Source organism: Gymnoscopelus braueri (genome assembly GCF_963280865.1).
Source record: "Gymnoscopelus braueri genome assembly, chromosome: 24".
In the NCBI taxonomy this organism is placed as follows: domain Eukaryota; kingdom Metazoa; phylum Chordata; class Actinopteri; order Myctophiformes; family Myctophidae; genus Gymnoscopelus; species Gymnoscopelus braueri.
In genome coordinates, this window is record NC_137626.1 from 21,647,453 (window position 1) to 21,674,657 (window position 27,205).

Sequence of the window (27,205 nt, forward strand, 5' to 3'; positions counted from 1 at the left end):
ATTGCTTATATTTCTTTACCGACACAAAAAACAAAGACTTGTGTTCATGCATTAAAAAAAAATCAACCATGTAGCCATTTCAATACAATGGAATATATGTGAATATATACTATAAAGTATAAACCCCTCACATCTAGTATTAAAAACAAAGGAAAAAAGAAAAAGAGGGGGGGGGGGAGAATACGATTTAGCATAGCTTTTCACAGGCTTGGATCACTTGGATCAGAGTTTTGCAGTGATTGCAAATAGCTTTGAGATTGAGAACCCTGAAGGGACATGTACTGTGGACGTGAGTGGGAGCCTTGAGGTTGAGAACCCTGATGGGACATGTACTGTGGATGAGACTGGGAGCCTTGCGGTTGAGAACCCTGAAGGAACGTGTACTGTGGATGACACTGTATTGCTGGCGGAGGTAGAATGGCGGGGTTGAATGTGTACGGTGCTGGTGGTGAGGAGGAGGAGGATCCGTTCATTTCAGCAGCTTGTGCGTCATAGATCAGACTCATGACGTTCCTTTTTAATCGGATTAAAGTGCCTGGGTCTTTTATTTGCCTCAATTCGTGTGCTACTAAGTTTCCAAAATTACTGAGATGATCAGGAATCGGTGATTCAGAGCTTAGTTCAAAGTCCTGAGTGTCTTCATCTTCCGTTTCGTCCTGTTCACTGGTTGGCACATCAAGCTGGAATAGAGAAGAAACAGAAATGTGTCAGTGGAAACCACAGTTCCAAATAAAAATATATATTGTCATTGTTCTATACTCCGATATCTACCATCATTTTTATATTTACTCATGATTACTAATATGCACGTAAATCTTTATAACTTTGCTCCCGGCCTTCACATGGCTTAATGACTATAGACCCATAGCACTAATACACATCATGAAGTGCTTTGAGCGGGTTATCAAAGAACACATCTGCTCCATGCTACCGTCCACACCATGCTACTGACCCCCTGCAATTTGCATATCGCAGCAACAGGTGAGCTGAGCAGGGTCCCTAAATAATGTCCAGCCCCATTATTAACTGAACTGTCCCCTGTATTACTATCACATTAGCACTATTACTTCAATTTACTTGATATTTATTTATGTGCGTCCACAGAAGATGCTACTGCCATTACATTGATTGCACTTCAACATTTGGATGCCAAGGACGAAACTTATGTGAGAATGTCATTTAATGATAACAGCTCAGCATTCAATACCACAGTGCCTGCCGTTCTCATTCCAAAATTAGCTGCCTTGGGTGTGAACCCAACTCTCTGCAGCTGAATCCTGAACTTTTTGACAGGAAGGTACCCAGTAAGTACAGGTGGGTACCTACAGCTGGCACAATTATTTCATAATCACCTGATCGCTATTAAAGTATCACCATTATGGTCTTTGCATGTGGACTGGTATTGTGCCTTTTCCACCTCAAGACAACTGAGGAAATTTGGCCTGCCCCAACCAATCCTCAGGAACTTCTACAGGCGCACCACACAAACTGTCCTGACCGGCTGTAACACCGCCCTGGTTCGGCAACTGCCCTGAACGTGACTGGCAGAGGCTTTCAGAGGGGTGTGCAGTGAGCCCAGCGGGTCACAGGTAGTGCTGAATCTGCACACGGTGAGGTTCAACAAGAACGCCAAAAAGATAATCACCAACCCCAGTCATGGCCTGTTCATTAAGAAACTGTCCCCAAGAGAAAACCTGACTACGTCAGCATAGCAGCGAAGACCAAGTGCCTCGGTGACAGCTGTCACAGCTCCTATCCCCAAGCTATTTGCACGCTGAGCTGACAGTCCCTAAACAATGCCCAGCCCCATTATTAACTGAACTGTCCCCTGTATTACTATTACTTTAGCACTTCAATGAATTTACACTGCAATCCATGTGTGATGTGCGTATTATTTTAGCACTAGTTTTAGCCATTATTCATCTTGTTAGTAATCAGTTTTAGTAATATTTGAACACTGCTACCATTTTAATTCTTATAGGGACCTATTGTCTATCATATTGTGTTGAGGACTGATAGATGTATAATTATGGTTACAATGAATCTCACTGCCATGTAGGCATGTAAACTTGAATATTGTATTGGCATACTCAAGTTTCCTGATTAACTCATTTCTATAGCAGCCTACTTGTAGTACAGATGATGCATGAGTTTTCATGTATGAGTTTATTAGATTCTTGGTATATTGCTGCTGTGCTGTGAATAAAATTGGAGCATTTTAAAGTGAGCTGCAAGCCCCCCCCCCCCCATCTTGTTTTTCATGATTCCGTTTTTGCAGTTTGGCTCAGCACCAAGAAACGGAGGATTCTTTTTTTCTTTGAATGTTTATTAGATTCTTGCTCACAATAAAAAATGGAATAAAATCCGAATTTAACTAGGAAATACTGTACATTAAAAACCTAGAGAAAAAGACCAGGTAATGAAAACAACCAAGACTAGTTAAGTTAATAGACTTTATAACTTACGGTGGTCTTAGGGGCACGGTGAACAATATGTTGTTTTATGAAATCCATGACCCTGACGAGCCACTTTTGCCTGGATGTCAGGGGTTTGCTCCCACTCGCACTAGGTTTTGGCTTTAACATCCTTGAATACTGGGCTCTCAGCTTTTTGGCCTTGGTCTGAACCTCCTCAACTGAAAGACATGATGAAAAGAAAAAAGAAAAATCGTGGTCATTTGTTGTGTATTCCAGAATGGGATGTGTACGCTTCAAACTGTCATTGATATACGTGCTAAGGCATCATGTGGTCCTATATTCTCACCTGGCAGTTGAAGAGCAATGGCAATATCTAGCCAACTCTTGTCCTTCTCGATCCTGTTGTGGAACAGCTCGTGGGAAACATCAAAAAGGCAAGGGTGCTCACGCCAAAGTTCTACTAAACGCTCCTCCATCTCTCGTGTCCAAGCACACCATGGTGTCTTCTTTGTAGTCTTTGCAGTCTTTGCAGCCGTGGTTGTCGTCTTGTAGATGTCATTTTGAAAATGTTAGTACTGTTCTCATCCCAAAACAACAGTGAACAGTTCACACATAGTGATCAAATCCTCCGGGAATGAACAGTTTGCCGCCGATCTGGGGCTTTGACCAGCGATATACACAAAATATCTGCGAGTGGATAATCGGGGCTAAAATTGTGTAGTCTGAACTCTGCATAGGCAGAATGATACCGCAATATTCATCCCTTTAATGAAAGATTTACACCCTGTTTACACTTGACATTACAATGTGTTTTGAGTAACCAGATTGCCTAACCAGATCTAAATTGGGTGCAACAACAACACATTAGTTCTGATTGTCTTTTGCTATAAAGTTTTATGGGCTATGTGCATAACTGTAGTCCTGGGTTTCCAGAAGGTGGCCTGGCTATATCGTGTTCTGGTTCAGTTTCCTATAGCCTCACTTGATTGGCTTGGCAGCAGATTTGAACTATAAACACATAAAAAGGTGTCATAAGTGTTTACGGCTCAAATCAGTGTCAATCAAGCGAAGTACAGGAAACTGAGCCAGAACAGGAAACTGTTAAAGCACAATGATACTTTGGTAGAGGTCTGGGTTGTGTAGTTACCTTGTTATGATGTAACTTGTCCAATTGGCGAGATATCTTGCTCCGGTGCTCCAGTGATTAGAAATTGAGAATCCAAAACATTGTCTGCTCAGCATTGACTTACATTGCGAAGTGAAACAGCTATCAAAGTAACTTTTTAGCAGCTAAACGAATGCACACAAAGCTGATTCTGCAAATATATAACATAAAAAAACCTGGTACAGCATTCTTTTTTAATAAAAATGTTAACTTTGTGTTGATTTTACTATTTGAAGATCAGGATCCACGGATCTTCAGATAGCATCAGCTTTGTTTGCATCCGTTTATGTGCTAAAAGAGTGGCTCTGAGAGCGGTTTCAATGTGCAATGTAAGTCAATGGGGAGACTATTTTTGAATTATCACTTTCTAATTAATGGAGCGAATTGGTCTAGTTACATTATGACAGTAATTACAAAAATTACACACGGCACAAAATAGTCACAGAGCCTATTTTGTATTGAGCATAGTGGCAGTTTCAGAACGAGTGAGTTAGTTGAACAGTGGAATTCTCAGATACTCAACTCTAAACTGCAATGACAGCTTTTTTAACGTTTTTCAACCAAGGTGCATGAGCTTGACTGTAAGCAAAACAGGAGAGAGGACGCCATGGCTGAGTTCTTGCTGAATGAAGCACAGCAAGTATGGTGCAGTCCAATGTATGAGCTCAACAAACAGAAGTACAACTACACTGCAAAATCCTTAACCACGTGAACCCTAGTGTCCCTTCTCTGGGGGGCAAACGTTTGGCAAAAATATCCCGTCTACAAACTCACATTGCGACACGTTGTGAGCTTGTAGGTTGGCCATTTTCTGCAAATATATTTGGGTGTAGAAGGAGTGGACCTAGTATAGAGCCCTGGGGACCCTGGTCAATTAAGTATATAGGGTTTAAGCAGTTAAGAGTGAATGAAACTCTGAGAACCATACTGTTTGTGTGTGTGTGTGTGAGTGAGTGCTTGTGTGAGTGTGCGTCCTGGACTCACCCTGGTAGATGGCTTGCGAGGATCTTCACACAGACTGAGCAGCAAGTAGAGGACAGACCAGCGATGCTTCAGGACACCCTGATCACACAGCACAAAATACAACACGCATTCAGTTAACACGGAGGCCCTGAATACAGCCAACATATTCTCATGCTTGGGCGACAATTTTACTATTACATCACACGGAACCACACTGTCCGTCAGTGCTACGTAATGGGGGAGGTTCAAAGATTCTTTTATGTTCGCTCGCTCGCACCCACACACACACACACACACACAGTACTAACCTGAGTCTGAAGCTTTCTGTGGAGCTCTGAGAACAGAGCAGCATCTGCTTCTCTCCTTTGTTTCAGCACTGTAACACACAAACAACCAAGCATGACGCTTCAATACTGTAATCCAGCACAACAACCAAACATGAAGGCATTTCTGCTTGACCGTACATGACACTGAAGCATTACAGGAAAGAGAGGGGAGGACATGCGATACAAGCTGCGAGCCCAGACCGTGCGCACAACACCGACCGCCTCGGGAGTCAGGACCAGGAAAGATCATTCTTCCTGGCAGGACTCGATTTCAGCAGGACAACACATGAACACAACACGTTCATCAATGCACAAGAGTAGCCCCCACACACAAACTCTTGTGAATGTACAGCAGAGGTTCTTGGGCGGTTCCAGGAGGTCCACAGCAAAATAAGTTAACATAGCATCACAATCATTTTAACCACTTTATCCATTAATATGTTGGCTATTCAAAAATAGCAGATCTACAAATTCTTGGGAAGATTTTGAACAATTTCGTTTTTTTAAAAAAAACGTTTTGTTTATTAGTTTTTTTTATTTATTTTTACATACTCACAGGTAATACAGTAATTACTGAAGCAAGTAAACAGAGTATCTCCAAAAGGTCAAAATAATTAACAGGATAGACAGATCTAAGTAAGAAAAAAATATAAATTGAATAAGATATAAACAGCAAAACAAAAACAACAACAAAACAGACAACACATATAAAAGAAAACAACAACAGACAACAAAACAAATACACAACGTAAAATCTCCCAATAACATGTATATAGAAAACAGTCCATGGTCTATAAACGTTACATTGAGTTAAGCACAGGTATGTTCATTGAAAACACAAAACCTTTTAATATGGGGGTCGGTGGCCAAATACATTTCAATTTGGGGGTCCCTGACATGAAAAGGTTTGAGAAGCATGTCTTTCAAGCCCACGTTTCTTTTTTTTCGACAGCAGGAAATCCAGAATCTACTGGTAAGTCAATTTGCTGTTTGTAGGAAGGCATGCACACAATAGATGTTGAAGGAGGGTAAGTTTGAAAAGAGATCAGAATTACCGTTACTATTTATGAGTAACCACTTTCAAACTGGCATTCCTACTTTGGGCATGCCATTATCGGCAAAAATTGTCAAAACATTTTCAAAAACAGCAAAAATATCAGATCAAGCTTGCCTTGTAGAGCAGCTATTTCCTCGAATCTGTGTGTCAAATTGTGCTATTCAACAAAGTATATAGGACTTAAGTGGTTAAGCCAGATTGATTGTGACTTTTTCCATACCCCCTACAAGACTATAACACAGTTCCCCCGACTGCCATTTTCCAAAAGCACATCGGCGCTAGGACAGCTTTTGGCCTGTGGCAGGAAGAAATATGATGTTGGTGCTAAAATAAGTCTGGCACGGCCAATTACTACAGTACATTGCCAATGCTGGAGTAATGCAGGGCCCAAGGTTGGCTTTCAGCGGTCCGTTTGAGAAGCCCGTTAAAAATGCATTACCCCTGAGTCAGCCTTCATTGGGGCCTCTGGACAATAACTGTCTATACTGCCCAGCATGGGGCAAATTACAACTTCACTACTGGCCATATCTGGCGGGGATCGATGTTGCGCAGAAATTGGTGACTTATTGAATTCAGGGCCAGAGGGAGGTCGCTGTGGTATTTCACGGGGCAGGGAAATCATCTGACAGGAGGAAAACTAATTTCTTAGAAATAATTCCAATATTTTGTTATTAGAAATAACTCTAATGTTGAGTTAATTTGTTTCATTAAATCCACGTGTCTGTGTGTGTGTGTGTGTGTGTGTGTGTGGGGGGGGGGGGGGAGCAATGTACTGAACCAGCATCATTCCTCAAATCTGCATTCAAAGGATTCAAACACCCCTCTCTGTATTTAAAAGGATTCAAACACCCCTTTCTGCATTTAACCCCCGGTTTGGCTAGGTCATCATCACACAGTTGCCTCACAAGCTCAATATTGGTTCGCAGATTGTTAATTGTACAATTCAGTGTTGTTGGTTATGCTGCAATTTCAGGGCCTTTAAAACATTACTGTACCAAAGCAAGTTCATCAGAAACTAGAGGTCTTGTATTTTTGTTCTTGAGACTGACAGCCCCGACTTGCCAGCATGTTTGATTTGGTGGTTGTATTGTGGGGAGAAATATAATTCATATCTATCTGATACAAACCATGGGGAAATCTAGCTTAGACCAAGTTATTTGTTCTCCCCTTGAGTGAGAAGTTTTAGGTGGCCAATTGACATCATGAGCAAAGCGATTCCATCCATTTTATGATTCAAATAAAACATGGGATTAATATCTAAATGAGCAGATCACCAAAGCTGCGGTATTGCGATCGGAAGATATATCACACATTTCTAATTAGGCAGTTAGTGATTGATTTAACCCAGTTGTGGTAAGTATTAACGACCTTTCATTGTCTACATCAAAGCCTGGATCGATATTTGCCACTAATGGCAGTACTATGGCTACTATCAAAGTCTACTGGAATTTGCTATTGTGGCGCAGTAAAAAATAAGATGTGTGCTCTCTGTTGTGGCTACAACATGAGATGACGATTCTTGAAAGTGAAAGCTTTAAGCTAAAGTATACAAGTGAGCGAAAAACGAATGAAAGAAAAACGGATTCTGCTGGGATTCTGAGTAACCCGTAGTCTCTGACTTTATTAAAACACTCACACCTAATGCATCCATGTGCAAACAAGGCATTGAAGGCAGAGATTAAAAAATAAAGTTCAATATTCTGTATGCTTCTGTAACAATTTCCTTGTTTCAGACTGAGCAACTGAATCAAACGCTCCAGTCGAACTCGAACAGCCTGGCAAAAAGAAACAAATTCCTAGCAAAAGACTGGGATTGACCAAAATCTACAACGCTGATGCATGTGGTTCATCATACCATCAACAATTATGTTTCCAACAGAGAATAAGATGAGTACATTTTGTTTTAAATACCACTTACATTCTTTCTTTATCTTCTCAGACACCAGGAACTCATCCCGCTCGATCGTGGGAGCGTAGTTACTTCCAATGACTCGCACCGCATACTGGAACTGGTGGGCAACTTCAGCTGGGAAAATAAATCAACAGTCGTGTCAGTGGAGACAGGCATTTTAAGTTAATAGACCCGCAAAACAACTGACAATATCCTTTTCTGTTCCTTTTAGCGACTCATTTTATATGAATTGATGTTTTTGTCCTCCTGGATGAAGATTCCCACCACTGTTAATAGGAATGTGGATGTGGTTAATCTGAATTACCTTAAAGGTTGCCCCATCCATACAGAACACTGAGTGACAGGATCAACAATAATCAACTCAATTGATGGATGAATTAAAACTTTCCGTATTCTTCACAAGATGCCCTGTTATATTGTCTGTGTAGCTAAGTCAATGTATCGTGGGATGGCCTTGACGTTGTAAGGCAGTAATATCAAAATATTGCAACCAACTCTATGCTTAAATGTAGCAACGGCCTGCATCGAGCAAGTATCATCTGCATTCTGCAAATCTACTGGAATAAAACACAAGCAGCTAGCATTATCTGTTAACCTACCTACAGCATTTACAACATTTGTAAATCTACTAGTCAAGCACAAGCAACACCTGTAAATCTACCTTTTTGACTGACCAGACAATCAGATTAGGCTACAGAGTTGATCAAATTAAAAAAACATTCAAACTGTGACAAAAACAATCACAGTCAGGCCTGTTGCTTTGTGAAACCCAACGAATCTTAGGGGAATGGTGCAGCCCAAATTAACATGTATGGTGGTTGCATATCAATGAGGTGTGAAACCTTTTGACCAGCTGAAATGGCTTTTTCGAACACATTTCCTGGTGAAATAGGGGTTACTAGGGAATCATTTGATATCCCACGTCACGATTTGATTCAGATTCTTGGGAGTCATAATTCGATTCAAAATACTAGATTTGAAACGATTCCCAATATGGGTACTGTGTGATCACGGCAGCCTGGGAAAAAGGCTAAGTGATGAGTAAATCTACCAGCGCCAAGCACAAGCAGTAGCTAGCAGCATCTGTAAATCCACCAGAACTAGACTGTAGTCGATGCTTCAGCTTGTAACTAGAGCCAAGCGAGGCCAACTTTAAGCAAAACTACTGATGAATGCAGCAACTATCTGCAAATCTATAGAGCCGAGCACAATCAACAAGTATAGTTGTAAATCTACTAGAGCCATAAAGCAAGCAACAAGGATAGTTTGTAAATCTACAAAAGCCAAGCGGCACGCAAAGCATCATCTGCAAATCTTACTAAAAACAAGCACAAGCAACAACATGTAAATCTACCAGAGCCAAGCACTACTTGGCAACACGCGTAGTGTAAATATAATAGACTCAAGCAGCAAGCAACGCAGGGTTCAGCATACTGTAGTCCAGGGGTAGGCAACCTTGAACCTTAGGCACAGGTGCCAACATTGGCACAGGGGAGGGTGATCACTGTCTGGCACACTGGAGGATTTTTCTTTTCAAATAAAATATATCATATTTTAAAAAATGTAGTCAATTCAATTAAGACCCCTCACATCTCTAAGCAAATTACATCCTGCACATAATTCTACATTCATTCAAACTCTGACTGGGGAGGGAGTCTGGGAGAAGAGTCTAAAGAACATTACAATGCCCTGATCTGAAAATATCTGTTGGAAATTTGATGATGTGTCATAATATTACTTATTGTTGACATGGCACACAGACCATCAAGAAGATAAAAACATGGCACTTCATGTCAAAAAGGTTGCCTGCCCCTGCTGCAGTAGTCAATGTCCTGTGTGTACTGTAGACTTTTAGCTCACTCAGGTCTAGCAAACCTCCAGTTGACCCAAGCCGCTAACGTTAGCAATAATAAACGAGTTCACTTTCACAAATAAAACGTCCAGACAAGCGGACAGAAAGACAGACAAGGAGGAATGAAGCATCACGTTAAACATCAACTGGTTGATCTCCTGGAAGTGGTGGGGGGACCGGTTAGCACAGGTTAGCTTAGCGTGTTGTTGGCCGTTAGCAGACGCGTTATCATGCTAACTAGCGTTAGAAGGAGTGCTATATATGGAACCAGAGCTACATGCTAACGGTGGCCAAAGGAGCCGCTTTGACCCAATGTTTACCTTCGCTTTTCCCGGTGATTCTGCAGCAGAGGCTCTGCAGCAGCACGTTGGGAGACTTCTGGTCCAGAGCGGCCATGGTGTCGGTAGACACTCGTTTACTTTACGACAATGAAGAGCCACGGTTAACTGCGCTGCTCCAACGCCATTTTAACGGTACCCGCCAACAGCACAGCCGACTCAGAGGCGTTGCTACATTGAGGGGACAGTCACTGAGTGTTGCCAGGTTTTGCGAGAGAAACAAGCAACCAGGTCTAGGCCACATGAGCGATAGCCAATCTACAAGCTCACAACAACGCGTCGACGTGTTGTGAGCTTGTAGATCTGCTATTTAAAAAAAAACTATCTTGAAGAAAATGTGAAAAATGTGGAATATCTTTTTGAAGCATTTTACACAAATTAACATATTTTCAGATGGGGGTCCGTGGACAAATACATATTAATTTGGGGGTCTTTGACATGAAAATGTTTGAGAATTACTGGTTTAAACAACCCCAAAATAAGCAACTACACTAGAAACAAACAAACAAGCCCCAAAAAACACAAACCCGTAAATTAAGCAATATTTACAAGCGATTTACAGAAAAACAAGCCCAAAGTCGCTTATAATAAGCAGACATGGCAACGCTGATTGAGGGACGGCGGAAAGTAAACAGTCCCCCTAAAACGTTATGGAGGAAGAAAGGTTCCGGTCCTAGTGACTAAAGAGGAGCTGGTGGCATTTTTGACAGCAGTCCAGTACTCTACTCTACTGCACTGTTTCCCAAACAGTGTGTCGGGACCCATTTGTGGGTCGCAGACCGATTTGTATGGGTAAATATCCCTTCGTTTTTTGGTTTCCTAAATTGTGTTTTTAATTATTATTTCAAAAATATTTTCTAAAAAATAAAACCAACATTTTTGAAAATGATTTCATAAATAAATAATGAAACTCAAAGAAATTCCACGAATTGAAAAAATAAGTCAAAATAGCCGATCTACAAGCTCACAAAGAGAATGCATTGTGAGCTTGGAGATCTGCTATTTTCAATAGTATGGGTCCCAGGGAGACAAATTTCTCTTTTGGGTCTCGAGCTAAAAGGTTTGGGAACCACTGCTCTACTGTAAGAAAGAAATCAAGGGCCTTCACGCAAATGATTCAGAAGAGTCACGACACTACCAGGCTTACTGTAGCGACATAACCCCGACAGGGACAGACAGCCGCTCCATGAAATACTGCTGTTTAACTTCAATGGCAAAACACAAATAAAAGAGAAATAAATACATATTTGGCACTTTGGGCTTTGGTGTGTTTACCATCTTACCATAACGTCAATAAAGTCAATAGACCTACCAAGTTTTGAGCACACTCCCAACATTAGTCCTTTCATTTCAGCACTACGTGTGGAGGACAGCTCCCCTGAAAAAGTTGGGGTGCTGTGCTGGACAGCTTCCCCAAATTCTCTCTCCTCATACACAAAAGTGCTCTCTCACACACACACACACACACACACACACACACACACACACACACACACACACACACACACACACACACACACACACACGCACACACACGCACACACACGCACACGCATGCACACGCGCACATATCCACAAACACAGAAGAATTTGGGGGAGCTGTCCAGCACCCCAACTTTTCAGGGGAGCTGTCCTCCACGTGGTGCTGAAATTGCACGGTGAATCTGATGTGATTTGTAGACCTATTCCTGATGACTTTAACTGTTACTTGGTTATTGTTGTGTCGGAACAGAAGTATGAAAAGGTTTTTTTAAAAAAAGGTAAACAAACCGAAAATGTCTTTCTTTTTCTTTTACTGTATTTGTTTTGCCATTGAAGTTGAACAGCAATGTCTGTCCATGTCGAGGGGTGGCACACACGCGCTAGGCTACAACTTCAATTAACTTATTTGTCTATGAGGCATATTGTAACTAGTCCCCTCATCATAAATTATGCTGCTTTGTTCCTCCTATAATATCAGTAAAGCTTTTTTTAAATTCATTTATTGGATTAAGGGGGGAGGGAGGGTGGTCTAGTTTAGTGACTTTCTAATACACTTGCAGGGGCGTATCAGGGCTTGTCCAAACACAACGAATTCTTCGACTTTATTGAGTTGCACTTGCATGTAAAGGCAAGTACGGAACGCAACACTAGAGAGCGCAGACAGAGCGCTCATCACATCCACCAGCAGGCAGGCAGCCCGTGTGACGTAGAGAGACGGAAGAAAAGCTCCTTTACACACACACACACACACACACACAGACAAGAAGATTACAACAGAGAGAGAGGGAGAGAGAGAGAGAGAGAGAGAGAGAGAGAGAGAGAGAGAGAGAGAGAGAGAGAGAGAGATCATCACACACCGAGAGAGGAGGAGTACGGAGGAGAAAAGAGGTAGAAGAGTGGGTCGTCAATCTCAGTGTAGAAGAGGTGGGGCACTTGTGCACGTGAACTCTCCACACACAAACTCACTCTGAAAGCGCATGGGTACCTACAATGGTTACTGGCTCGTTTGCACACACCTATAGGTGATTGTTTTTGAGTTTTGTTTTGTCCTGGGAGCAGAGGAAGAAAAAGAATAATAATCAGAGGAGGACAAGAGGAGGACAAGACAAGACAAGACGAGGAGAGACGGTGGTGAAAGTCATGGAGACGAAGAGGGCAGCAGAGATAATAGAGAGAAGCTAGCGTTTAACCGACGGTGAGAGCACAAAGTAAAGGGGAGCAGGATGGGGATGGATTTCAGCACCCTGCGGACCCTCATCAGCCGATATGTAAGTTTACTGAGCGCACTTCAACAACACACACACACACACACACACACACACGCACGCACGCACGCGTGCACACGCCTTGTTCTTGGACATAAATACTACATTATGGGCATTTGGTTAAAGCTCCGTATCATCAGAGAGGTTTCGAATTGCGTCCAATGGGGCAGATAGTCCTAGGGCTCAAGTTTCACTCTTGAGAAAAAAGGAAGAGAGAAACGGCTGTTGAGGAGGGGAACATCACAGTGGAATGTTGGTTACCTGACCCCCCCCACAGTACACTGCCTGCTGCCACAGACAGCCACCACCACCACCACCACAGGGGAAGTTGTGCAGCAGTGGTGTAGCTATAAGTACATTTACTTAAGTACGGTACTTAAATACAGGTTTGAGGTACTTTTAGTTTATTGGAGTATTGCCAATTTTGTATACTTTTACTCCACTACATCATGATCTCAGACGTCAAATATTTAACTTTTTACTCCATTATTAGAAAACTTTTAATTTTTTGTATTCTGCATTCTGCATAATGAGTCATTTCTATTTTGGTACTTTAAGTACATTTTGATACCAATACTTTCGTACTTTTACTTAAGTAAATTTTGAATTCCAGACTTCTACTTGTTGTAACAGAGTATTTCTTGCAGTATTGATACTTTTACTCAAGTAAAACATTTGAGTACTTTTTGCACCACTGAAGTTGTGGTAGTTTTTACTACAGGTTCCCTTTTTAATCTGTGTCCTACTTCACGAGGTTAAATGAGTCAAAAGACAGAGACAGAGACAGGTTCAATTGGGTGGGTTACAGTGTTAATTTTGTCGACTAAGACTTTAGACTAAAAGACTTAAGGTTTTGATATTTAGTCGACTAGACTAGACTAAGACTAAACAATTTTCAGAAGACTAAAATAGGACTAAAACTAAATGGTGTGTTATTCAAAAGACTAAGACTAAGACTAAACAATTTTCAGAAGACTAAAATAGGACTATAACTAAATGGTGTGTTTGACCCCCCAAAATAATCATATTTGAACTGGGAACCCCCCACCCTGACATGCACTTGCAATGTAGGAGTTGAGGCATGAAATTTAGTTTGACTCGGTTCCAGAGCTCAATATTGAGAAAATAGCAGATCTACAAGCTCTGAGCTTGTAGATCGGCTATTTTCAAAGGTTTTACCTCTTTCTTATATTATTTGACAATTTGGCCAATGTTTGACCAGTTTTTATAGAATAGTTTGTTGATTACTTTTGATGCAGTAATGGTCTCTTTTCATTTAATAAAAAAAAAAGATGAAGGTTATAAGTCGGGTAGCCTAATGTTCCCTCACACTTTGTAGTCACTCCCATGGACCAGTTGAGTGGCCCTGGGAACAAGTCAAGTCACATGAATTATGTAAGATAGCTGTTTTCTCTCTCAAATCGATAGCAAACATCGTATAGTCTTGCAGGCTTAAATGGGCTATCTGGCTCGCATTAGTCCGCACAGTAATGCGTCTGGCGCTAATCCAAGCTGCTCACATGAGAGTTTCTATCCCGGCTTATAGGCACATTCTCCCAACTGTTGAAAATGACTGATTTAATACAATACAGAATAGACTGTAGCCTACGTAGCAACACATAGGATTAGGATGGCAAATGCAGATCACGTACGTCCATGATCTATAGCAGTGGTTCTCAAACCTTTTCATGTCAAGGACTCCCAAATTGACACATATTAGCCCACGGACCCCCATATGCTGCAGGGACTCAACCATTTAAATTACTTGAGGGCCCCGACTCCAAATCTATACTGTATATGGAACCATTTGGTTCCATTTGTACACTCTCAGAGTTACAGACACATAGGGGTCAATTTGGTTCCTAACTATTAATTTGACTGGGAACCCCCTCAAGGACCCCTGGGGGTCCCCGGAACCCACTTTGAGAACCACTGATCTATGGGATCCCCCCTCCCACCCTGGCTGGGGTATGCAAGCAAATAGCCTATGTTGACAATATTCATCCCATCAATCAACTTTTTGCCAAGTAGAATGTTTTTGTGTTGTTTTTGTGGGGGTCATCCCTATGTTCCCGGGGTTCTATGTTCCCCACTAAGGTTAGGGTTAGGGTTAGGTTTAGGTTAGGTCCTATATTCCCCGCTCTCCCTAGGAAAGCGGGGAACATAGGACCCGGGGAACATAGGTACGGTCCCGTTTTTGTGTTCAATCTTTTTTTACAATGGATATAACTTCAAAGCTTTACAAAAAAAGGGGGAAATAGCCTACAATGTAGCTTACAGCATTTTTTTAATAGATGCTACTTTAATACAATACAGAATAGAGTCTATTCTGTAGCCTATATAGAGCAACACATAAAGGATTAGAATGGCACATGCAGACACGTGCATCCAAATGATCTAGGATCCCCCTTCAACCCTGGGTATGCAAGCAGATAGCCTATGTTCATCCATTCAATCAACTTTTAGCCTGTCTGTAGAATGTCTTAGTGTTGTTTATTTATCAGTTTATTTTTTACAATGGATATAACCTCGAAGCAGCTTTACAAAAAGCAGGAAAATAGCCTACAATAGCATTTTCGAAGATGCTACTTATAATGTCACAAGCCACGATTCATTCCAGAGACAATACACACCGGTTTTTCCACACTAGTTTCCCACAGTTGATTTACTCGTTTGATTTTCTTTGAGCAAGCGTCTGTCTGGGCGTGTTTGTATGCTCTCACTCACTAGATACAATAGAGGACAGACTCGGAGCACACACTGAGTCATTGGCAGACAGCCAAAGTTAGTTCAGAATTAATCACAAAACCACTGACGTAGCTTATTAGGCTATACTTGACCTAATAATCACCTCTGGTCTGGTGGTGATCTCAGTGGCTTTTAAAACGCATGCACTCTGTTCCACACATTGGCAAATCAATGGCATGGTCCTTTGAGTAATAATCAGAACAATGGGCTAAATACAACATTGCAACCTATATTAATTGCTAGCCTACATGGTCAAGAATGGTATGCTGTTTTGACCGCATAGCTGATTGCTTTGCTGACTTCAGACCTCAGTTACCCATGACAGCATTGTTTTACTAGAAATGACATTATTAATTAATACTGCAATATTGCTTCTCCATTCAACTTTGCTGACACAAACAGTTCTTAGTCAATCAATCCATTACATTACAGACCATGCACATTATGCCAGCAATTGTTCCATGAAAAGTATTGATTTGTCTTTAATGCTTTACAGTACATTAGAAGTGCAGTTCAATGGGATTATATAAGGTTGTCTACAGTGGACCCCAGTAACATGGGTAAAGTTGGAGCCTCGACTATTAGGGAGAAGTTGGCTGAGCAAGTTGAAGAGAAGAGAGACAGGGAGATGGAAAGAGAAGTATGGAGAGAGGGAGAGAGAAAGACACTAGAGAAAGAGACTAGAGAGAGAGAGAGAGAGAGAGAGAGAGAGAGAGTGTGTGTGTGTGTGTGTGTGTGTGTGTGTGTGTGTGTGTGTGTGTGTGTGTGTGTGTGTGTGTGTGTGTGTGTGTGTGTGTGTGTGTGTGTGTGTGTGTGTGTGTGTGTGTGTGTGTGTGCGAGGCAAGAAGCAGGAAAGAAAGAGGAAACCGGAGAATGAGCAGGAAATGGATTTGTGACACAGGGTGACACTGTCATGACATGTGATGTAAAAACAGCAGATTTCTCCAACGGGACATTGAACCGTAACGTCAGTCATCATTTACTTGCACATTAGTCAGGGATGGTTTTCAGTTACAACTCATATCACATGATGAAAGCATCAATTATCAATCAATAATTCATATCTACACGCCTAAGAATATTTCACGTTTACTGCGAGCATGCTGCAACTTGTGCAGAGATATAAATGGCAGCAGTTGTAAATACCTTCAGAATATGTAGGCCACCTCTTAAAGGAGAGTTGGCAGTTCACCTGCATGCCTTTATCAGTATGTTTAGTTATAGAGCCTGGCAGTAGGAATGCTGAGATGGAAACAATACACAGAAAAAGAATGGTTCTTAAAAAGTCTATATGGTTCCACGAAGTGTTCCACCTACTAAAGAAACATTTTATTTAGTGAATCGTTCTTCATGTTCCTCCTATGGTTTCTAAAGAACCTTTTTTTGTCAAAGTTCTTTGAGGAACCAGAGCCACTTAAACCGTAGCATCCCAATTTTGGGCATGTGTTTATAGTCTTAAGAAGATTCATTGAAAATAGCAGCTCTACATGATCACAACACCACATTGATTTTTGACGAAATAATCTACACAAGAGATTTGGTCTAGACTAGAGGGAAAAAATGACCTACAGTATTAATGGGAGACACCTGTCTATGAATTATATAGGGTTTAAGTTTTTAAGGGTTCTTTATTGAACCATTAAAATAAATGGTTATTTAAAGAACATCGGACTGAAAGGTTCGATCTGGAACAAAAAATGGTTCTTCTATGGCATCCCTCTTAAGAACCAGTTTTGGTTCCAGTTGCAGAAGGAGCGAGTGCATTTTGCGGCAGCGGAAGCTTCCGCGGAACTGCCGGCAGTGACTGCCGGCGGTGGAGCGGCAGCTGCCGGCGGAGCAGCGGAACTGCCGCGGAACTGCCGGTGGAGGAGCGGCAGTCAACTTCTTTTTTTCCGCCGATAAAGTATAGTTTTGGACCATGACGGAGGCGCGCCGACTCAGCAGACCTTGAGGCCAAGGAGTCGCGCCCGAGCGCCTCCAGGCGCGAGTGCCCGCGACGACCGGCCGATGGTCTGCTAGTCGACTAAGCGCCGTCCGAGCTATGTACCGATAGGCACAGAATCGTAAATAATATTGGTGGGGACTGCGTTACACAAACGCAACACACTCCCAAAGCTGGCGCCCGCGGCAGCTCCGCGGCAGCTCCGCGGCAGCTCCGCGGCAGCTGCCGCTGCCGGAAAATGCACTCGCTGTCCCTCTCCAGTTGTTGCTTTTATTTTTCTGTGTAAAGAGAGAGAGAACAGGAGAGAGAGAGAGAGAGAGAGAGAGAGAGAGAGAGAGAGAGAGAGAGAGAGAGAGAGAGAGAGAGAGAGATTTGGTCATAGACCTGCCAGGGTAGCGGACATCTGATTCCACCCGTGGGCTTTGACCACACACCTTTGTGCTACTTTGTGGAGTGTTAGAACTGGGATTCAGACATGAGGAGTACAGCGATAATGACCTCATTCTCAGAGGGTTGCTGGTTTTGGATATTTAAGTAAGTTTTGTACACTTGCTGCCAACTGCAGGGAGGATAGGGTATACGCCGAAGAGTGTGTTACGTAAGACAATAGCTATCAAGTCAAACATCTACCCACCAGAGTTGAAATCTTTATAGCTATCATCTCTGTTCAGTCCAAATGAAAAAGAGATGTAATCACACTGACAAGTAATTGCACTGAGGCCTGGTGTGCTTTCATGTACTCCTATCTCTGTTGACTCTTCTCTTCTCTTCTCTTCTCTTCTCTTCTCTTCTCTTCTCTTCTCTTCTCTTCTCTTCTCTTCTCTTCTCTTCTCTTCTCTTCTCTTCTCTTCTCTTCTCTTCTCTTCTGTTGTTGCCCAATTAGCAAATAACTGAACAAAGCCTGCTGGGTTTGCATTGAACCCAGCCTACAAACATATAGCTGCTGACTAATCTGGACCTTTGGACAGGAAGTGCCCCACCTGATTTACTAATGGCCAGTTTCATGATCAAAAGGCTATTGCTACTATTCAGATAACTGTCAAAATATAGGACACCCCATTTACAGTAAGAGGGGATGGAAAATGTATTTGAAACATGTCAGGTTAGGGTGTCTTCATTTAAATTAAACCGCTCCATTTAAAAAAAAAAGATATGCTGTGTAACAGCACTACAGATGCTCTGCTGTTCAAGACTGAATGGTTCAGTTTCACTTTTGAGAAAGTGAAACTGAATCATCCCATCACATAACTATGGAGACAGTTGGGAGAAAAGCAAGGCAGTCCTGTTGTCAGCAGCTGCGGTAACAGTAGATTAGCTGGCTCTATGCGGCTAAACGTCTGCCAAGGTGGCCAGGTGGTCAGACCACTTGTCGTGTAAGAGAGACCTCGCAGGTTCAATTGTCACTGAGGCAATGTGTCACATTGAAATCAGTCAGTAAAGCCCGACCATTGTTTAGCTAAAATAGCCGATCTACAAGGTCACAAGTTCTCATAACTCCCAACATGTTTTTTCTTTCTTTCTTTCTTTCTTTCTTTCTTTCTTTCTTTCTTTCTTTTCTTTCTTTTTTTTTAAATAATAGAGGGATAACAATTAATGTATTAATGTGGTTTAACCAAAGAGGTTAAATAAATTGGTGAGTGGATCGTTCTCTTTTGTGAGTTATCATGAGCTCATCATCACCTGATAAGCTGGGAGGGGGAATACTCTAGTAGCTGGGTGATGCAGAGGCCGGCCTATCACATGTTCTCCTTGGCTCCGTCTGACCGTCAATAATTCATAAGCAGGCAGCGTGACACCGTGTACCGACATTCATACCATGGAAGCTATGTCTGCAGAGCGTTTTATACCTAATAATAATGATAATTGTTATTTACCTAAAGGGCAAGACCACTTTGGTAGAGGTTTGGGTTGTGTAGTTACCTTGCCATGATGTAACTCCAAAGGTGGGCTAGAAATGTTAACTTCCTGTTGATTTTACTATTTGAGCATCCGGATCTGCGGATCCAGGCCGGGTTGTCTTCCTAATAAAAATAGCTAAATCAACAGGCAAAAGCTAAATTAACATTTGTATAAAAAAACAAAACAATACTGCGTTTGTTGATGTTCTATATTGTCTGAATCAGCTTTGTTTGTGTTCGTTTACGTGCTAAAAGAGTGACTTTGAGAACTGTTTTTGCGTACAATGTAAGTCAATGAGGAGCATATTTTGAATGATCAATTTCTAATCAATGGAGCAATTATTTTAGATTTCTTGTCCACATTTGGAGTTACATCATGGCAAGGTAACTACACAACCCAAACCTCTACCAAAGTGGTCTTGCCCTTTAATGTTATCTTGTGATGAATTATCTTCCAGATCCTCCATCTGTTCTCCCTGCGTCCTTTAACCATATGATCCCTAGCGTCCCTATTCTGGGGGCGAACAATCTGCAAAAATAGTAGATCTACAAGCTCACGACGACGCGTTGTGATTTTGTAGATCAGCTATTTTAGGGCGAAGAGATTTGGTGTAGAAGGAAAAAAGGAGGGGACCTAGTTTGTACGCCCTGGGGGACTTCACTCTCTGCTTATTGCGTCCGTTCCCCTCCGAGGCAGAGGCTCCGTGTTGGACACGGAACACTACGACTCAAATTATAATCCATCCATCCATCCAAATTCCTCATCAATATGCTAGGAATCAGTTGAATATTCTGATGTCAATCTGGAAACAGTGATAATTCTGCTAATATTGAGAAGTAATGAGTAATGAGAAGTCTGTTGTTTACAATAGACTCTGTGCCAGAACAACCCCGCCCCCTTCCAGCAAAACAACTCTACCCCATGGGATGATGTCAGTGTGATAAATATCCCTGGAGGCAACTGTAAGGTTGTTTACAAATAAAATAATATAAGCCTGTATTTGGAGAAAAAATGCATATCAATACTTTTCACGCATACTTTTCGTATGTTGGCCAAATAATCGGACCATATTCCTTTAAACTCTATATACTTAGTTGACCGGAGTCCCCCAAGGGTCTATTCCAGGGCCTGTTCTTTTTAAGGTTCTACACTAAATATACCTTGTCAAAAATAGCAGATATACAAGCTCACAACACGTCACAACGCAGCACGTTGTTAGTTTGTGAATCTGCTTTTTTGCTATTATGTTTGCTCCCCAAGACAGGGACGCTAGGGTTCAGGTGGTTTAAATATAAAGTAAATTGTTTTTAAACCATAGTTCACAAAATAATTTGAAAAAGACATTAAATCATAAAAAAGGAAAAGACAGGTTTGGAACAGAGTTCATGCGCTGCATGTGCGATGGCAATTGTGTTCCTTCCAGCTTAGCAGCCTAGCAACCTATGCAGCCTAGTTTTTATGAGTTAACACTGTCCTGCTTATACTCTGCTGGCTGTAAAGACCAGGGTTAATGTCATTATCTGAAGGATTTAGAGGTACTGCCTAATCCAGTTGGTCTTCCTTCAAGTATGGCTGCTGCCTGGTTTTCTAAACAGGGATTTAATGGTCATTGTTTGTCACCACATTGTGTTACAAGGAGAGATATTTCTCAGAAACATGGCAAAGCATTAGGGATTTTCTGGAGACATGTTCTTTACTGACAATGTGTTGTAGGAGAAATATCCCCTGAGGTAGTCGTGTGAGAAAGGGCTCTGTGTCAACTTGCCTGGTTGGGGCTTAGGGGCAACTTTGCGAATTTGTAACCAGAATCGTATTATTATATTTTAGTAAGTAAGCATGAAAATTTGACACATTTCCTAATGCTTTCCGTGTCTTGAGAGCTTGCTCTCTCAGAGCTGAAAGATCTCCAGCCTACTACTTAAAACGTTATGTTTTACATAGGCTATCTGTAAAGGGTTTTACATAGGGTTATCTGTAAAGTGGCCCTGAGGACAATCCTTTTCTCTGTTGTTCCTAAAGTGACAGGCGGAAATTTAGGAAGATCCGTTTCTCGACTGGGTGGGTCGCGAAGCATTCTCCCGCAGGGTCTTAGCCTAAGAACAGCTAAAGTGAAATACATACTGTCCGTAAGAACCGTGGGCTGACATAGGGACTGGAGGGGGTGACAGTTGAATTTTTCTCAAATGTTCTATCCGTCCGGCTGCGGATTGCACTCTACCTGGCGTGTATTTTCTGTAAGTTAGCAAGAAGTACCCGTGGCGACCTTTGGTTATTAGTGAGAAAAAGGTTTCCTTCTGGTCCTTCTTTAACAGATATACAGAACCAAATGGACCCAGCCGTTCCTTAAACACACACATAAATAATATAGCACAGTGCAGTAGGGGGCAAAACTCTTTTGTCTAGTTTGTGGTTTAGTGACTTTTATTGTGTTTTTTGCTCAGTAAACAGGACAGCTAGGCTACATGGAAGAGTACACTGTTGTGTCTTGTAGCCTGTTGGGTTCATGACTTCACAGAGGTTTCTGGTCCCTGAGTGAAACCTGTTGGGGGGGAAAAACACAGCACAAGCATTGAAGCATGGTGAAACCACCCAAGGATGCAGCAGTAACTTAGTAACTTAGTTACAAGTAGAAACTCAGTGTTATTTCCTGTTTTGAAAAGAGGTCTGAACTCCAGCCCAAAAGAATGTGAATGTCCATGCTGCATCATGGTTGTTACCGTAGGATTAATTACACTCCTTTTCAGTCACGTTAATATAGGTCTCTGAGGTCCTTAAAACATAGTTTACCATCTACTGTACATCGCAGAATGCATACATTTTTAAAACACAGTGCTAACTAGCAAACTACAACATACATGTGATTAACAAATGTCATGTCTTGTTAGAAATGAAAACAATTTTGCTCTATGTCCCATTTAAGGCAGGTAATACACAGAGCTACTACAGGTAAAAATGAACACATAGTTTGCCGTTTTTAGATAAGATACAGAAAAGGGGGGTACTGCGAAGGGGGTCCTTTAATGGGTTCCCCTTTTTTTACATGACTTGTTGAATCACATTTTTTCTGAAATAGCCAGTCCACAACAAAATGACTGGGTTGTCTTATTTGTTAGTAGGCATATGAGACCCAAATGTGCGTGGAAAAGCACTGCAAATGCAAGTTTTACCTAATGTGCGACCTTTAACAGTGTGGTCCAGCCTACTGAACTAGATGACACCTGGATGGATGGTCCAGGATTAATGGTGCAGACCCCCTATCAGAGAGAAAGCGTGTGAGAAAGAGACATTGAAAGACAGAGAGAGTGAGACAGAGAGAGAGAGAGAGGGAGAGAGAGAGAGAGAGAGAGAGAGAGAGAGGGGGATGTGAGATACTCATAGAACAAAAAACCTATAGAAGATAAAGTGAGAGGGAGGAGAAACCTAGAAAGAGAGAGCTCCTCATATGACAGAGAGAGACACGCACGCATGCACACACACACACACGCACACACGCACACACACACACGCACACGCACACGCACACGCACACGCACACGCACACGCACACGCACACGCACACGCACACGCACACGCACACGCACATGCACACACACACACACACACACACACACACACACACACACAGAACTAGAAGAGAGAGGGGAGAGAGAGAGGAGATAAAGATGTATTGTTTGTAGTGGGGTCATGCAGTGCCTTTTGCGTGAGTGTCCAAAGTGCTGAGGAGGGCAGGAACATAGTAATGTTCTCCCTGTCTGAGAGAAATGATAACACACCTACTTAATACTGGAAACTATCAGTCCCACATGGACTATGCTGTAGGTCAGAGAAAGAGAGAGAGAGAGAGAGAGAGAGAGAGAGAGAGAGAGAGAGAGAGAGAGAGAGAGAGAGAGAGAGAGAGAGAGAGAGAGAGAGAGAGAGAGAGAGAGAGAGGGGAAACAGACAGAAGAGGAAGAGAGATGAGAGAGAGGGAGATGCTGTCGGTGCATTCTGGACACTCTCTCTCTCTCTCTCTCTCTCTCTCTCTCTCTCTCTCTCTCTCCTTTTTGTTTTATCTTTCCTCTTGTCCGTTTACCTTCTCTCCATGTCTCTGTGTGTTGCTCTGCAATACAGTCAACAGCCATTAGAGTGTTATTGATTATCTGTATTGCTACGAGCACTTTCATCTAATGTTGACTTGACTCACGTTAACGGTGCTACCTCAGTGTGCTGCCCTTGACCTATTACCTTATGGTAAATGCTGAATTGTTCAAGTTGTATAGGAGTTAGCAATCTATCTAACATTACGAGAATGACTGTGTTTGATGTAAGTTTGAATGAGTTTAGGGTGTTCAGAGAATGTAAATATTAGTGGACTCAGGTCCATAGAAATTCAATAGAATACAAGACATGGTATTTGCTTGTAAATTGGCAATTGTTTCCGGATGTTCGACTGTTATGATGACATGCACAGAATAGGGACGCTAGGGTTCATGTGGTTAAGTCATATCATTCAGTACAGTACCAATGCCCAGTGTGTGGAGAAATAATTACCACAGCCGTGGCACAATTGTTTATGGTCACTTCCATCCAAGCTCGGTTGTTTGAGGATGATGCTGACATTTGGATGTACTTTGCGTCCATAATTGGCCCATTGATTACATATTACAGGGACTACCTCAGTCTTCACCATGACCCCCCCTCCCCCAACCTGCCCAAGAGACGGCGATAAAAGCTTTAAAATGGGATCCGACGGGAGACCTTCCAAAACCGATTCAACTGTCCAAAAGCCTTATATCATAGATAATAATTATTAAACATTCACGCACTACTTCCTGGAGGTGCATTTGTTGCTAAGCGACGGCGGCCTAAACCAATATTTATTGGCTGGAACTGTAAATGATGCAAGGTGTACTGCAAATGATTATTTGGTTTTACAAAAAGAGCTGGTGATGTCATCACACTGGTGTGTGATGTCACGGTTATAGGCGAACATTCAGCGGAAATAGGAAATAGCAGATCTACAAATTCCCATCGAGACCCAACGTGACATGTTGTGAGCTTTTAGATCTGCTATTTTCCGGCGAAGATATTTGGTGAAGAGGGCAGCAAGGAGGGGATCAAGACCCCTAGGGGACCCCAGTCAACGAAGTAGTAGAAGTGGTTAAAGTGAGAGTATGTTTTATGTCTCATACCTTTTTGTATGTTTAGTAGGTACATGTAATCTATCAGTGAACCAGATGTATTGGGGCCAGGAAAACTATCTGTCTTGAAGACTCTCTGTGTGCCCAGAGCACAGCAGCACAAAATGATGTAACACTGAACACACACACACACACACACACACACACACACACACACACACACACACACACACACACACACACACACACACACACACACACACACGCACATGCACACACACTCATCATTGTACAGGGAGACATGCTAAGTATAGTAGCCTGTCTCCCTGCCAACATGCCAACCAATCGCCTTATTTTGGCTGAAAAACCATTCATTCCAAGCTACTGTTACGCTGCCGTGTGACATACTGTATAGGCATTGTCTGTGTGTGACGTTTAAAACGCCATTCATTATCGCCATCAGAGCTGTGAAATTATTCAAAGATCTATTCATTATTTAGATGAATTGCACGAAACTCAATTCGTGAAATTTGAGGATACGGTGAATGGTTGAGTGACTGAGGAGGAAACCATACTAATCCTTTTAATCTGATCTATTAGGCCGTAGTCAGATGGCAGGTCCTGTGAGGGTCACAGGGCGGACATGTGACCCTGCTGATGTCTTCACGCCTCTGCGTGGCTCTATCTGTGTCTGAGCCGGCTCTCTTCTCAAACTTTTTACTACTTTCACTTGTAAAGGTTGATTACAAATCACAATCACTACTTGGGAATATTCAACCTACAAGCAAAAGCAAATAACCAAAAATAAACAAATAACTTTCTGATAGATCGAAAACTAGCCGATCTACATCGGCACATCGGCCGATGCTAAACAAATCCATTTCATGTGGATGTTCCCATTGACATGAAATAGAAGACACACTGAAATATCTTTTAGGAACTTTTCTCTCTAGGTCATCCTTGGACGAGCCTTCCATCGGCTTCTCCAGTCATCTCGATTCTTCATACATTTGCCTACGGTAGCTCGGCCAGACGGCGGTTCTTTCTGCTCCTGCATCTTTCCACTTAGGCAGGTGTGGGACGCCCTCATGATCGATGTCCGTGCGTTGGCTCCCATAGCACAAGTTTGCTGGCTGGAACGTCCCGGCGTTGATGACAGTGACCAGCCAGCTTCATTCTCCAGGCTGCTATCGTCTCACTCACCCTTCCCCTTTTAGTGTATTTTAGACTGCCTCAGATTGGATGCAGTCTGCTGTCAGAGTGAGACCGCCAGCATGTCAGCTGGGGGAGGCTTCAGAGGGATCTGGCCCAGGGTGAACCTCTTGGCCCCAAACTGATTCAGTTCCTCTGGAGTCAAGTCACTCTGCGGGGTGAAGGAGGGGCTTTCTGATGGCCCTCCCACAGAACCTGCCGCCCTAGTGGTTTCCCCGAACCCTCCACTTGTCCGTCTTAAGGCACTCACGTTATCTCCTGTTTGCGACGCCCCCACCCCAAAGCTGCTCCCAAATCCTCCACCTGGGGTGCTAGAAGCAGAGCCGAATGCAAAACCAAACCCAGAGGGAGGCTGCGCGGGTGCCGCTACGGCACTACCAAATCCAACTGAAGCTGCTGGGGCAGCTGTGGTGCCAAACCCCCCAAAACTGGGAGCAGCAATGCTGAAACCGCTAGCCTGTGTAGAAGCTGACCCTAACCCGAAGCCTCCAGTCCCAAAGCTGGGTGCAAAGGATCCGAATCCAGCTGCTGTTGTTGCTGCTGCAGTCCCCCCCATGTCAAAGGCGCTGGGAGGGCTCGTCAGTGGCAGAAACCTATTCTGGGAAGAGAAACCGAAGTCGTTGCTCATGCTGTTATCTTGTGTTCCTCCTGGAGCACCTCCGCCTCCTCCTCCTCCACTGCCCCAGTCAGCCCCCCCTCCATCACCTCCTCCTCCTCCCCGACCCCAGTCACCACCACCCTGAGACGAGAAGTGCGATGGCTGTATGTAATTCCCTCCAGATCTTTGAGTAGGGTTCACCCAAACTCGGTTCCCAAACCCACCACCTCCTCCCCCCCCTCCTCCTCCTCCTCCTCCTCCTCCTCCTCCTCTGCGCTGGTGCTGATACAAACGGTTGTTGTCACTATATCCACCGCCTCCACCTCCTCTGGAATGTTGTTGATACAAATGGGTGTTGTTGTCACTGCCTCCACCTCCACCTCCTCTGGGCTGTTGCTGACATGAACGGGCGTTGTTACTATATCCACTACCTCCACCTCCTCCTCTTGGCTGTTGCTGATACAAACGGCTGTTGTTACCATATCCACTACCTCCACCACCACCACCTCCTCCTCCTCTCCCTCCTGTGGGGTGCTCATTCCAACATTTGTCACCGTAAAAACATCGGCCCTGGAGGAAGAAGGCGCACACGGGCATGGTGTGACAGCAATGTTATACAATTTGGACACCTCCTGATTTGTGTATACCCTTTATTCTACAGTGAAGGGATCCAGTGGTGCTTCTATCTTATACAAACAGTGTCGTCACGACAGCTGTCACCTATGATGTGTCTATGACGTATGAGGCCATATTCGGGCAAAGTGTGAAAAAACGGAGGAAGTGGAGGTACTGTTCCTCCTTGGTCTATTGGCAGCATGCATAAGAAACTTGGCACTGATCGGTACAGGCGAGATTACGCCACAGATAAGCGGACAGACAGACGAGACAGACCCGTTTGTAGACGTCTTT

At 42.9% G+C, this 27,205-nt stretch overlaps 3 protein-coding genes across 3 annotated transcripts in view; 1 reads left to right on the forward strand and 2 right to left on the reverse strand.

The window, feature by feature from the left end:
* The window catches only part of tubgcp3 (tubulin gamma complex component 3), a 30,020-nt gene extending 19,852 nt beyond the window's left edge, over positions 1–10,168 (reverse strand). Inside the window, exons 1-4 of the mRNA XM_080422788.1 lie at positions 10,013–10,168; positions 7,847–7,954; positions 4,854–4,921; positions 4,567–4,644 (exon numbers count right to left, since the gene is read on the reverse strand). Coding sequence (XP_080278914.1) covers positions 4,567–4,644; positions 4,854–4,921; positions 7,847–7,954; positions 10,013–10,088 — 330 coding nt within the window. The 5' untranslated portion in view covers positions 10,089–10,168. The remainder of the gene's footprint in view (positions 1–4,566; positions 4,645–4,853; positions 4,922–7,846; positions 7,955–10,012) is intronic.
* A 2,134-nt stretch (positions 10,169–12,302) lies between these two features.
* Positions 12,303–27,205, forward strand: part of LOC308080437 (phospholipid-transporting ATPase IH-like) — an 81,817-nt gene continuing 66,914 nt past the window's right edge. The window contains 1 exon segment of the mRNA XM_080422320.1: positions 12,303–12,780. Coding sequence (XP_080278446.1) covers positions 12,736–12,780 — 45 coding nt within the window. The 5' untranslated portion in view covers positions 12,303–12,735.
* LOC308080188 (uncharacterized protein) lies at positions 25,742–26,893 on the reverse strand (the record flags this gene model as incomplete). The annotated part of the gene is made up of 2 exons (XM_080421964.1): positions 25,742–26,565; positions 26,785–26,893. The coding sequence occupies 2 exons, from the start codon at positions 26,891–26,893 to the stop codon at positions 25,742–25,744; spliced, it is 933 nt and encodes a 310-aa protein (XP_080278090.1).